At 36.4% G+C, this 12200-nt stretch overlaps 1 protein-coding gene across 2 annotated transcripts in view; it reads left to right on the top strand.

Annotated features, from left to right (window-relative positions):
• Window positions 1-12200, top strand: part of SNX6 (sorting nexin 6) — a 29217-nt gene that overhangs the window by 12846 nt on the left and 4171 nt on the right. For both annotated transcript variants that reach the window (XM_074824604.1, XM_074824603.1), the window contains exons 8-13: window positions 622-727; window positions 3195-3270; window positions 4547-4586; window positions 5767-5853; window positions 6774-6933; window positions 7983-8068. In XM_074824604.1, coding sequence (XP_074680705.1) covers window positions 622-727; window positions 3195-3270; window positions 4547-4586; window positions 5767-5853; window positions 6774-6933; window positions 7983-8068 — 555 coding nt within the window. The remainder of the gene's footprint in view (window positions 1-621; window positions 728-3194; window positions 3271-4546; window positions 4587-5766; window positions 5854-6773; window positions 6934-7982; window positions 8069-12200) is intronic.

The raw sequence follows: 12200 nt of genomic DNA, 5'->3' as shown, positions 1-12200 counted from the left end.
GAAAAATATAAAGTCCAAATAACCAGTGGTTTTCATAAGCACGTTGTTCGAAGCCCATGTTGTAGGCTATTCCATGGTATTGAGCATCTGTGGTATTTTAGAGAGGTTTTAAAAATAAATATAAACCAACTATCTCAAATTGTAATACAGAAAATACTAAAATTTACCAACTTGAAAGAAATGTGTCATCAAGATCAGTGTTCCTGAGCTAGGAGTTCATACCATCCCTGCTGTGACCGCAGCATCTGTGCAACTGGCTGTCTTTCTTCCCTCTCCCCTTTTTCTAGGTAGATGTCCTTTTATTACGTACTTGACATTTATTCTATTTTTCTGTCGCCAAAGTTGTGGTTAGTAGTGAAATTACTTCCTTCGCTTCAGGTTTAGTTATTTAGACCTTTAAGATACTTGTTACAAATTCTTAATAAATTCTTAATAAAACTTCAGGTCATGATAAAATAAGTGAAGAAGAAATTGGTTTACATAAATGGCGTTTTAGACAATAAAAATAGATTGCATTTCATGTCACAGCAATAGCAATATATGCAAATTTAGTCTGCAGTTGCCCTGTACAGAGTGAGTGAAATCCTGTTTTTTAAATTGTTCTTTTTTTTTTTTTTGTAGGATGTGGATGACTTCTTTGAACATGAAAGAACATTCCTTGTAGAATATCACAACCGAGTCAAAGATGCCTCTGCCAAATCTGATAAAATGACAAGATCACATAAAAGTGAGGTTTTTTTTTTTCCAGGGTGAAAATAGTACTAGTTAGTGTACAGAAATGGTTTGTGAGGAGCAGTAATTTTTAGTTTTCTTTCTGCATGTGAAAAGTGAATTAATTTTTCCAAGTATAGTCTTTGGATAGTCTGGAGAAGTTTAATCTGACTTTCAAAGTTTAGCCTTTGCTGTAATAGGCCAGATGGAGTAAGAACACCTTGATGCGACACTGAAGGTATCTTGATTCTTCGTGCTGTCCCTTTGAAGAGAAACAAACTTTAATAATTTTTTTTTTTGAAGTCTGATTCTTAGTCTTTAAAGTATAAAGGTGGGTAATATAGCAGTATATGTGATTTTACTCTGAATGAAGTTGCTCTTGGTTAGACCAGCTTGCACTGGTCAGAGTGCAGTTGCTTGGCACACTGGGCATTGCATTACCTTGCTGAGCAACAAATCCTATTTGTCTGGTTAGTTTTACACCGAGAAGTCAGGTTTCCATTTTTCAGCCTTTTAGAATGGAGACTGGAATGTGTATATTCAGCAGCTTGGTTTGCAGGACCCCTTTTCTTACTGAGGTGAGATTTTCCACTTAGCTATTGATTTCTCTTCCAGAGCTGAGTGCTAGCTAATTTCTGGAAGCTCTAGAGAGTCTTCTCAAGTGCAGTGCATTTATTTGAGAAAATGGAAAATCTTTGGTTTAGGACTACTGTGTTTGGTTTAGGATTACTGTGTTTTGAGAAGCTCAGAAAAATGTTGACCTTTGTTGCACTTGATTTTAAGTTTTTGTGCCTAGGTAAATCAAAATTGAACTACTGGGTTCTGTCTACTTTTTTGATGTTTGTGTCTGATCAACAGATGCTGTCTTTGCTATCTGCAGTAATACAGTTCACACAAAATCAGGCCACAGTAATATAATTCACACAAAACCAGGCCCACAAACCATTTATGAATCTTCATTGGTAAGGACTCTAAAGTGGATATTGAATGAGACATTAAACCGAGAATTTACTGAGCTCTTCAGATGCTTCTCTTGCTGTTGTGTGAAGACTGAGTCATTTGTAGCTTTAGTATCTATGATAGGAGATGGGGGGAGTCAGTTACGGTTTAATGAAGTACTAAGGGACACTGTGTCTTCATTCAGTTCCCACCTGAAGTGTTTCTGGTGTTTTATTTGCTTTCTTAAAATGAAAACTGAATTTCATTCATGGTAGTTAGGTGCCAAACTTTAGGTAGTGAGAGAGCCTTTCATGTTGGTTGTGTAACCAGGAAAATTGTTAGAAATGAGGTGGTAGAGGATCTGATGGGAAAGGATTGATCAAACTTGTGACAAAGCTTCACTGGTTTTCAGACTCAAATCACTTAGGATGTTTATTGACAGCTTTTCTCAAACAGCAAACTGGGACAAATGACACTTTTTAAAATTCTGGCTAGAGAAGCAGAGCAGTGAGCTGGGAAGCCTGTTTTGGAAATGGGCAATCTGTAGTTTATGGATAATTTACGATCAACAGAGAGCTGTAGGGCTTGCAAAGATACTGACTTCGTATTTCCAGCAGAAAGTCTATTTTTACATTTAAATGGGAGGAATAGAAGGGGAGGTTAATGCCTTCCTAATACCATTCTTCACTGTAACGAGCTGCACTGATTCCCTTGGGGTGTATGGAGTAATGAATTGGATGGAAGGTGACCCACTCAATCTGTTAAAACAAGGTTGTGTTATTAAAAAAAAAAATCTGCTTAAAGGCATATAAAGTTCAAAAATAACAAGCAAATGTATTTTCCTGTTCATCGCTTGGATCTGTTAGCGTTTTCATCATCCACTGAGTTTATACTAAAAGATTTGATTTTTATGATTACTATACAGTAGTACTTCACTAGTCAAATTATGCAGCCTTCTTTACAAATCATGCTTCTAATTTCATTGTTTAAAATGCTTTAACACTAATGCTACTTCAACCAGGGACCACTTGTTGATGAAATAAGGGTTTCCTGAAAATTAGGCATGCTCTAGAAAAGGTGTTGTGCATATAGCGCTGTATTTTGGTAGTCTGGAGTTTGTATTCAATTTACTGCTTTCAAGCACACAGATTTATTCTTTGTTATTATTAGACTGTGATTTTTTTTTTTTTTTCAGGCAGCTTTAGACTTCAGATTGAGATTTAAATTCAGACTTTAGCCATTGAGCATGTACATCTTCCACTGAAATAAAACCTAACAAAGTTGCACAGTAAATTTACCCAGCAGGTGCTAATTGTATTAAATATTACTAGGTAAATTACAGACTTCATGTTTTGGTAAGAGTGTCACGTTTATTGTGTGAAGTTATCCTTTATAAGTGACATAACTGAAACTTTATTTCTGCTTTTGTGTTAGAGCATGTTCCTTTTAGAAAAACACCTACTCCTGAAGAAAGAGAGGAGCTTCAAAATTTTCAGAAAGAGGAGGAATAAAGTAGTAAAACAAGTCCTTGTTTGTTTTTCTAGATGTGGCGGATGACTATAATAGAATTGGTTCTTCATTATATGCATTAGGAACGCAGGACTCCACAGATATATGCAAGTAAGATATTGTTACTAACTTATGGGGGAATTTGCTAAGTAGCAAATTAACTGCTGAGATCAGTAGCTCTCTTGTTGCGAGAAAACCAGAATTTGTTATAGTTGTATCCCATTAAGATATTTTTCTTCTCTAGTATTTCATTTCTGTAACAGGCCACTTCAATATTTTTGCTTCAGTATTTCTCTGGGAAAAAAATGCTGTTTTCTGCAGTTTGTAGAAAATTGCACAGATGAGATAGAAAAGTCCTCATAGAGTAAAAAAACCCAAACAACTATTTCACCATTTTTTTTAAAAAGTGTTTTAAGTGCTTTGATGTGCAGCAAGAACAGGTCTCAGTCTGAGTACGCTGATTTTTGTGGGTATTCCCTGTACCAACATCTTGAAAAATAGTTTTGGTCTTCTGTAATTCTGCTGCCTTTAGGAAGAGAAAGGAATCTACAGAGATCCCTAAAACTTTGAAAATAGAAGAGGATCTCTATGTACAGATGTCTGTCCTTTAATCTTTCAGTGATTTGCTTGAAGAGGAAGTTTGGTGTATTTGAAAGTAGAACTTGGTTAACTAGCTTAAAGATGTTGATGCTTGTACACTTATTAGAGTTAGTGTGACAACAGGTAGGAGATAAGTATGAAAGTTAACTTACTGATTTAGGTGAATTAGAGTGATACACTTCCAAATGTGGTGATAGCTTACATATCGATTACTTTGATTACAGTATGGAGATTCGATGTAGTCTGTTAGGGTCTGTCAGGAATCATGTCTATGATATGTCAAAATAGTATGATTTAATTGTATTTCAGTCTGCTGTTACACTGAACCTTTGTATTGTCTCCTGTGATGAAGATGTGCCACATTGTTGCTCAGCCTCCCTGAATTCCAATTAGGGCATGCGTCATGTTTACTGTGTGAAGAAAAGTACATTCAAATTTGAGTGAAGGACACTTGATAATAGCGTAGGACTGTTCACTAGGGTGGTGGTGGTTGTGGTTTGATTCACAGAGGCATAAAGAATCCCTGAGGAGCTGAGCAGTTATTCTTTAGTAAAAAACATCTATCCGTTATGCTTTGTTTGTCCCCTACATTTTCTTAAGTCGTACAATTCCCAGATGTTTGAAGTGCTACAATTTGAAATTATTATGTTCTCTGAGTCCTGTGAATTACAATTCTAAGCAATGCCTTTACAGTCTTTATTGCCAGACACAGATTATATTTTGAGTTCTAGAAAGTAATTAGACTGTTCAAATTAATGTTGTAATATAAGCTGTTTCCTTTGTGCAGGTTTTTTCTGAAGGTATCAGAGTTATTTGACAAAACAAGGGTATGTACTATGAAACCTTTTTAGATATATTCAATGTGTACACCCTGGAAGTGGCAGGACATCTTCTGTCAACTAGACTTTGATATGTTTTATGGATGCTTCTTTATGAAGCATTTAAGCAATGTGTGGTAGAGAATGAAGAAGCATAAGATCTCAGTCATCTGTTTTGTAAAATGATTGATCCCTAGGAGTCTTCAGTCTACTAAACACTTTGAGGCAGTCTTCCTGTCTTCTGTGTAATGCACTAGTAAAGCTGCTGTTCCTCTAAAATGCTTAGAGGCCTTGCATACTTCTTACTGGGTATCACGGAACTTGTTATGGAAAAAGAAATGAAGAAATGTAATCCTTAATCCAAAAAATGGTGGTCATGCTGCTTTTTTTTTTTGGAGCCAAGATGTGTTTCTGCAGTTACTTGACTCAGAAATACTATTGCTGATGTTCCTAACCAGGTTTTCAAATACTTGTCTCTTTTGCCTTTTTTGTTTGACTTGGTAGAGCAGAAGATGCATGACATGTATTGGGAAAACTTTCAAATGAAAAATTTATGTTTCCTAACCATGGACAGTTGTATCTGCATAAATATGTACTTTAAAGAAAATGAAGTTAACGGAATTACTTGCTTTGACCTAAAATGTTGCCTTTTAGAATTTTTTTTAGAATTAAGATTTTAAAAATGCACTTGCATACTCTGTTTCTAAATTCACAGAAATGTCTGTTTACATACAAATACAAGCGAGTAAGTTTATTGGCCTTTTGGACCATTTAATACATGCAGTTACACAACCAGTCTGCAAAGGTGCCTTAAAAATTTGTTTTCCTTTGGTCTCAAAACCAACACAAAATTTCTTGTGCAGCTCGTTATACTAGATAAGTTTTTGTTTCTCTGCTGTTTTTCTAGTATATGATACATATAATTGAAATTGGGAAGAAAGCATTGTTTAAAATGGAAAGCTAGTTGTTAATTACTGGGTAGGTTCTTGCTTACATTTTAATACAAAATCCTAATACTGCTTCTCATGGTGCATCTTTAAGTATTCTGTCACAAATGTCTGGTCTTAGTTTTTGAAAAAGACAATCTGCCATGTACTGATGTATATTTTATGTTGTATTTACATCATACAAGTGAATACCCAAAGTCTGGATGTTTTTAAATTGATGCTTTTACTTACTGTTTTTCCAGAAAATAGAGGCCCGGGTATCAGCTGATGAAGATCTTAAACTTTCTGATCTTCTGAAATATTACCTAAGGGAATCTCAAGCTGCTAAGGTGAATTTATGGGTTTTTGTTCAGTAAAATAGTGTTTCTTTAAAAAAAAAAAAGAAAAAAAAAAACTGAGAGAGAGAAGGGATCATCTTAAGAAATATACAGTAGATAGGTTAAAATGCTGCCATGTCTAGCCTGTGATTCCTCACCCAACTGTACAACCTGTATGTCTCTTGCATAAGGAATAACAATGCAGTTGCTGACTGGGACTGACTGGAACTGTGTGATCTGCTTACGGAGGCCAAATTGTGCAGTGTAATTAAAAACAGTGGTAGAGCTGTTGGTGAATTGTTCATGTGTTTGCAGTGTGTTTGTTGCTCGTAGACTGTAAGCAATTCTGCTTTTTTTTAATATTAAAATTGGATGCTCCAGATGATCTGCAAGAGCTGATACAAAAACACATGGGCCAAATTTGATACACTATGCCTACAGAAAATTGAATTCTTCGTGTTATTTGATGTAAGATGATTAAGTAACATGACAGAATGAGGAAGCATTTGACAGAAAATGTCTGTAGTTAGAAGATCACAGCAGTAACTGTTGCACAGAAAAATGCTATTGCTGTTTCTTGGGCCCTGTGTGTATTTCAAATACATAATCTAAATATAGTTTGTTTCTAATCTAAGAAGCTGTGAAATTTCCCATGATTGCCCTTTCTTAGGCTTTTTGGAGTATCATCTAAGCCATCTGTTGCTGGCCTCTGTCAGACAAGATGCAGACCAAACAATATTAAATTGCGTGTCTGATCCAGTATGGACATTCCTTGCAGGATGAAGTAAAGTGAATACAAATAATTTAGTAAGAACTGACATACAGCAAGAAAGACTAAAATTAATCTGATTTTTTTTTTATTACTTGGTATATACTAAAATCCTTGGGTAGATTCTTGTAAACTCTATACATCCTTTATGCTTTTTTTATAGGATCTCCTATATAGAAGATCTAGGTCACTAGTGGATTATGAAAATGCTAATAAGGCATTGGATAAAGCAAGAGCAAAAAATAAAGATGTGCTGCAAGCTGAAACTACTCAGCAAATATGCTGTCAGAAATTTGAGAAAATTTCTGAATCAGCAAAGCAAGGTATTTGAGTGGTTTTTGATCCTACATTACTACTTGAAAATGAACAGTTTTTAGGATATTAGTAATGAGAAGACGTTTTTGTACTGTTTCTTAAGGAGAACTATTATCTTTTAACCAGTATTTACTTATTTTAGAAAGTTCACATGATATTTTCCTTTGGCTCCTCATAGCTCCATTAGGCAGAGCAAAAGTCTAGGTGCAAATTATTTGTTGATCATTTCTTAAAATATGCATAGGATAGGATACAAAATTATAATTGCTAGCAGTAAAGGCAAACCTAATCTTTTAAAGTGTTGTTGAAATTCCCTTTTTGGTTTTATGCATTCTTCTGTGAAGGCAGCAGTCTGTTGCAGAGATGGTACTACATGAGAAAAGGGGGAGAGATCATGAAATGAGATTTCACTGAAGTTGCAGAGTTATAGTAGCTCTAGAGAAAAGGAACCTTATTTACATGTTACTTTTTTCCTGGAAACTTACTCTTTTTTTTTTTTTGGCTAAGATTGTTGTGAGTTAGTCATGACTCATTTTTTGGGGCAGATTTGTTCAAGGTTTAAACACCATGCTCTTCTGTTTTTATCAGTTAGAAGTTGTTTGTCCCTGTAAAGCTAACTAATGATTCCTATAAATGAGACAGTGGAGAATGAGTGAATCTGTTAGCCACCAGGGTATATGCATAAAGCATACTTCCTGCTTCTGTTCTTCATGCTAGTTTTAGCTTAGTATCTTTCCTAAAGTCTTCCACATATCAGCTTTGAAAGAACAGTGCACATGGAATAAGTGAATTAAATGTTTAAAAGCATCCACATTGCAGTCTTTTTTCAGAGAGCTTTGTCCACAAAAGCTTAGCTAGAGATAAGGAACTACAATGATGGTTTGCTTCCATCCAACAGTGTAGCAGTATCTTTCAGCCTGGAATGTGCTGAGATTAAACTTGTTTTTTCCTGTTGCCTTCTCTCACACTTTACCTCTTCCATCCTGAAGGAAAGTCTGTTAACAGTTGAGGGCACTAGCAATAATACTGTTAATGAATCCCTTTTTATTTTCTATAGAACTGATAGATTTTAAGACAAGAAGAGTTGCAGCATTCAGAAAAAATCTGGTGGAACTAGCAGAACTGGAATTAAAGCATGCTAAGGTAATTGTGATCCTTTTCGGCCTGTATTTCAATTGATGTTAAATATTATATGCTTGAATAACAGAAATGGCTACATTTGTTGTGTGGTACACACTTCATATTCAGGAAGGGGAATTTCAATGCAAGCATCATCCAGAGAGGTGAACTTTCTTGAATCAGAGAGAGGGGGGAAAAAAAGTATAGGTGAAATATCTCCAAGGGACTGGTGTGCTTGAGGTGCCTTTGGAAAACTCATCTCCTTGAAGACAATTTTGGCTTCAGTTTTATGTTCCTCTAGCTGTTTGATATATCTAGCTGCAGACTTTGAATACCTGCCTATTTTTAAAACCTCATCTCATCATTTTACTGAGATAGGAAGTGGTTTCTGCTGTTATCCGGATGTTCAGGACTTGATGTATAGGATAAGCTAACTATTAAGCATGAGGTCACACGGGCCTGTCTGAAGTCAGATAGTGTTCTCTAAGCTTTTTTAACCTTTTTGCCTTTAAACTATAAAGTGCTAACAAAAGAGGAATGTTGCAGATAGGCTTTTCAGGAAAATAAATTTTTGCAGGAAAAAAAACCTTTAAGGAGCCTATACTGTCCTTAAATTTCACAATGTATTTGATTCCTTTACTCCGTATGAAATTAATGTTTGTGTTTATATCGGGTTAGCTGCTCTGACTTCATAGACAAGTACAACAGTCTCTAACAGTCCTATAGCAGGAGGCGTCTTTCTTTTAAAAGTCAACTCTAACATTTCTCATTCTCATCACAAATTTGAAAGTGTGTTGACTACCAAGCTTTGAATTAACTCAGAATATATGTGTTAAAAGGACTAGTTAAGAGGTGTATAGTGTTGCTTGTTGCTGCTTTTACACTCTTTTCAGTAGTGTTGATGGTGTCATTCTTCATTCTGCCAAACCCATTGTTTGTAAAACTAATGCACTGTAAAAAGGGTTGTTTGGGAGATTTTTTCTTTAACCTTTGTAGGTGTAAGTTCAGCTTGATGGGATATTTAGCTGGTAAAGTAATCAGTAAGGTTTGGAACACTCTGCTCCTTTTTCGGGTGAACAGTGCTTGCTTTAATGTGCTATATTGAAAATTCAGCTATATTTCCCCTAAAGTCTTAAAACATCTCATAATATTTGCCACTATTCAACCTTCCGACTTCTCTGTGTGTAACTGCTGTCTCTATCCAGCCCTGAGTCTCCCAGGAATCCACATGTTTAGTCATGAATGTACTGGTTATGGTTTTTAGTGAAATTAATAGTCCTAACAGTCATACTTGAAACAGTTTTTATTGATTTGCCATGTTATGCTTTAATAAGGGAATGGATCCACAGTGCTTCTGTCCTGCTTCAGTCATTGACTCTTCATCATCTCTTGTAACTGACCCTTGCTGAAGTCCCTGCATGCCTTGGAGTGGAATGCTTAAAAAAATGTCTCTATCTTCTAAAGTATCCTTAAAGAATCACTTGTATTAACTCTGTGCAAGTCAAAGTCTTGTAGTAATATTCTCTTGAATTTTGACAGCTAATAACTGCGGAAGGCAGTGGTAAAATGCTTAATTTCTGTAGCTTTCAACTTGATTGATATATGCTTCTTGGTGTCCTCAGTTTACCTGGAAGAGCTTGAATTTTTTTAGCTGTTCTTCACTTGTCACCACAGCTTGCATTTAAGACATAGTTCTTTGAATAGTCTGTCTTAGTCTGTGACTTGACTTAGTAAATTTACTAATAAGGAGTATATAAAGCTGTAATAGAAGCTTTGAAACTGTAGTCCTGTTTTTGAAGGTGAGGTGGGTTTTTTTGCTGACTGTTTTCACCTACTTCATCATGGAGCACTGTAAGATTCAGTAGACAGTTTTGAATATTTAAAGCTTTACAATATAAAAGGTCATTTTGACTAAGGATGACAGTTCTTGAAATGTTAACAAATGTTGTGATTTGCTGAATGAAAGGATATTGTCTTTCTCACTAGGTTTGAAAGTTCTGATTTTTCAAAGCCTGTGTCTCATATATATTCAAAACAAGCTACTAGAGATGGATCAGTTTGGTTGCTGTGCTTTTATTTCTACAGATTCTGAGTTGGATTATTACAGAATTTACAAGTGCAATAGATCTTATTTTTCAATTTTATATAATGGGGAATTTTCTTATTAATACTATAACCAGTGTATTAAAGAATAGTCTTATGGATAGGATTTTATTAGTCTGTACAGAGTATTGAAGGATAAAATGGTTTGGTGGAGACTTTCTGAGGTAGTTCCATAAAAGGAAGAAAGAAGATATGAAAAGACAGGTTGTTTGTTTGGTTGGTTTGTTTGTTTGTTTTGCAATAGCACTGTGCCCTGTTGTGTGAAGAGCAATGTAAGGGGAGTATGAAGGTTTCTCCTTGTCCCAGAGAGGATGTTTTTATACTTGTTGCAATGCAAATCATGAACAATGTTCCCATTTCAGGGAGGTGAAGTAGTCCTGGTTTTGGCTGGGCTAAGCTGGGGTGTTTGTAGACACCTGGTTTGTCATGCAGTAGAGCCGAAAGAGGGCTGGGCGAAGCAAAAAGAAACCTACTTTTTCATGTAGGCAATAAATGAATGAAGTCAGATCAAAAGCCCATTGCTTTAAGGTTCTGGACAAAATACTTTACCTGATGCTGCAGCAGTCCCTGTCTCCATACTTTTGCAGCTACTGGAGGCCTGTGAAGCTTTAGCAGCCCCGAACTGGAAATTGCTTGGCTTGTCAGTGTGGAGCACAGCACTCCCAAACTTTGCAATATGACCTGTTACTCAGGTCTAAGTGCTCTTGCCAGCAAAAAAGCTAACTGGGGAGCAGGGGCTGGGGGCAGCAGATGACATTGCTGCAGGCTTTTGCTGCAAGTCTTCTACTGTGTGGGTTTTTTTTTTTTTCTGGAATGAGTACCTCCAGACTAGATGTCGTGCAGGTGTATCTGCGTCTGAATCAGTCTAGCCATGTGTCTTCTGGACTTGGAGTTGCCTGGCACAGAAAGCATGGAGGTGAAATCTGATGCAGCAATGGGTGCTGGAACTCACCTGAGAGACTGTCTTTCAGAGGAATTCAGCCACCATGAAGGCTGCTGCATGACTTACTGTTACAAGTTATTTGCTCTGTGCAGAAAGAAAAACACAAATCCCAAAACACAGAGTTCGCTGCACTGAAGAAGTCAGAATGACTAAAGTATGGAGAGAAGGTTCTAAGACACATCTCTCATTTCCTGAGCTGTATCTGGTTGTGTGGCTCTAGAAGACGGAGGGTGATGTGATAGGGAAATCAAGCTTGTAGTAAATCAAGGGCACCGTATATACAAATACTAAGTGCACTCTCTCTGCCCAGTTATGTTTATACTACTTCCTTATAAAATACTTGTTTTAATCTGCTAATAACCTGTTATCCTTTCCTGGTTGCAACTCAGGACTTTTGAAAAAACTAAAAATCAGACTGTGGGTTGAGATTGCTTTAAGTTGATGTGAGTGCAGACTACTGCCAGGAAGGATGATGATGCATGACTCTGTTTCTTTCCCTTATGTTGGCACTGTTATGTGTCCAGCTGCGTAGTAAGATGGAGCTAAAATGTGCTCTGGGTTTTTCTGTGCTTTACTTTCAGTCTTATTTTCACAGCATCCCTTGTGTCAAAACACAGTTTTGACTGGGAGGGGCTGTGAGTATGAGAGCGCTGCCTTCTTAGCAGCAGCGTGTACCCTAGATTTACTTAAAATAGCTGCCAGACCACAGCTTTAGATTCTGTTTGGTCTCTCATCTATACTAAATGGATTGATGATCCTTTTTCTCATGGCCATTCTGTCTGACTGTCCCTCTAGGTAGTGTTCAGCTTCTGTTTTGCTAGCTCGGTGTTTCTTCATGACTTCATGCAGTTGTAAATAATATAAGACCTGATTAAGTGTTTAGGCATTTAGTGCAAAAGCTGCATTTAAACCTATTCAGTGTTTTAAACAGTTGGATTTTGAGGTGTTCCTGTGTTGGCCTTAATGTTGAAGAAGGGAGGCTTGACAGCTGGTGAAACTGTTAAGGTTGTAATCATATACTTAAAGCATTTATAGCCTTGGCTATACTTCTAGAGTCTTTTGACATATGAATTGTAACTGAGTAAGATAACCACCCTTCAAATAAAAAAA

This window comes from Strix aluco, chromosome 4 (genome assembly GCF_031877795.1).
Source record: "Strix aluco isolate bStrAlu1 chromosome 4, bStrAlu1.hap1, whole genome shotgun sequence".
In the NCBI taxonomy this organism is placed as follows: domain Eukaryota; kingdom Metazoa; phylum Chordata; class Aves; order Strigiformes; family Strigidae; genus Strix; species Strix aluco.
This window is presented reverse-complemented; position numbering and strand designations above follow the sequence as displayed.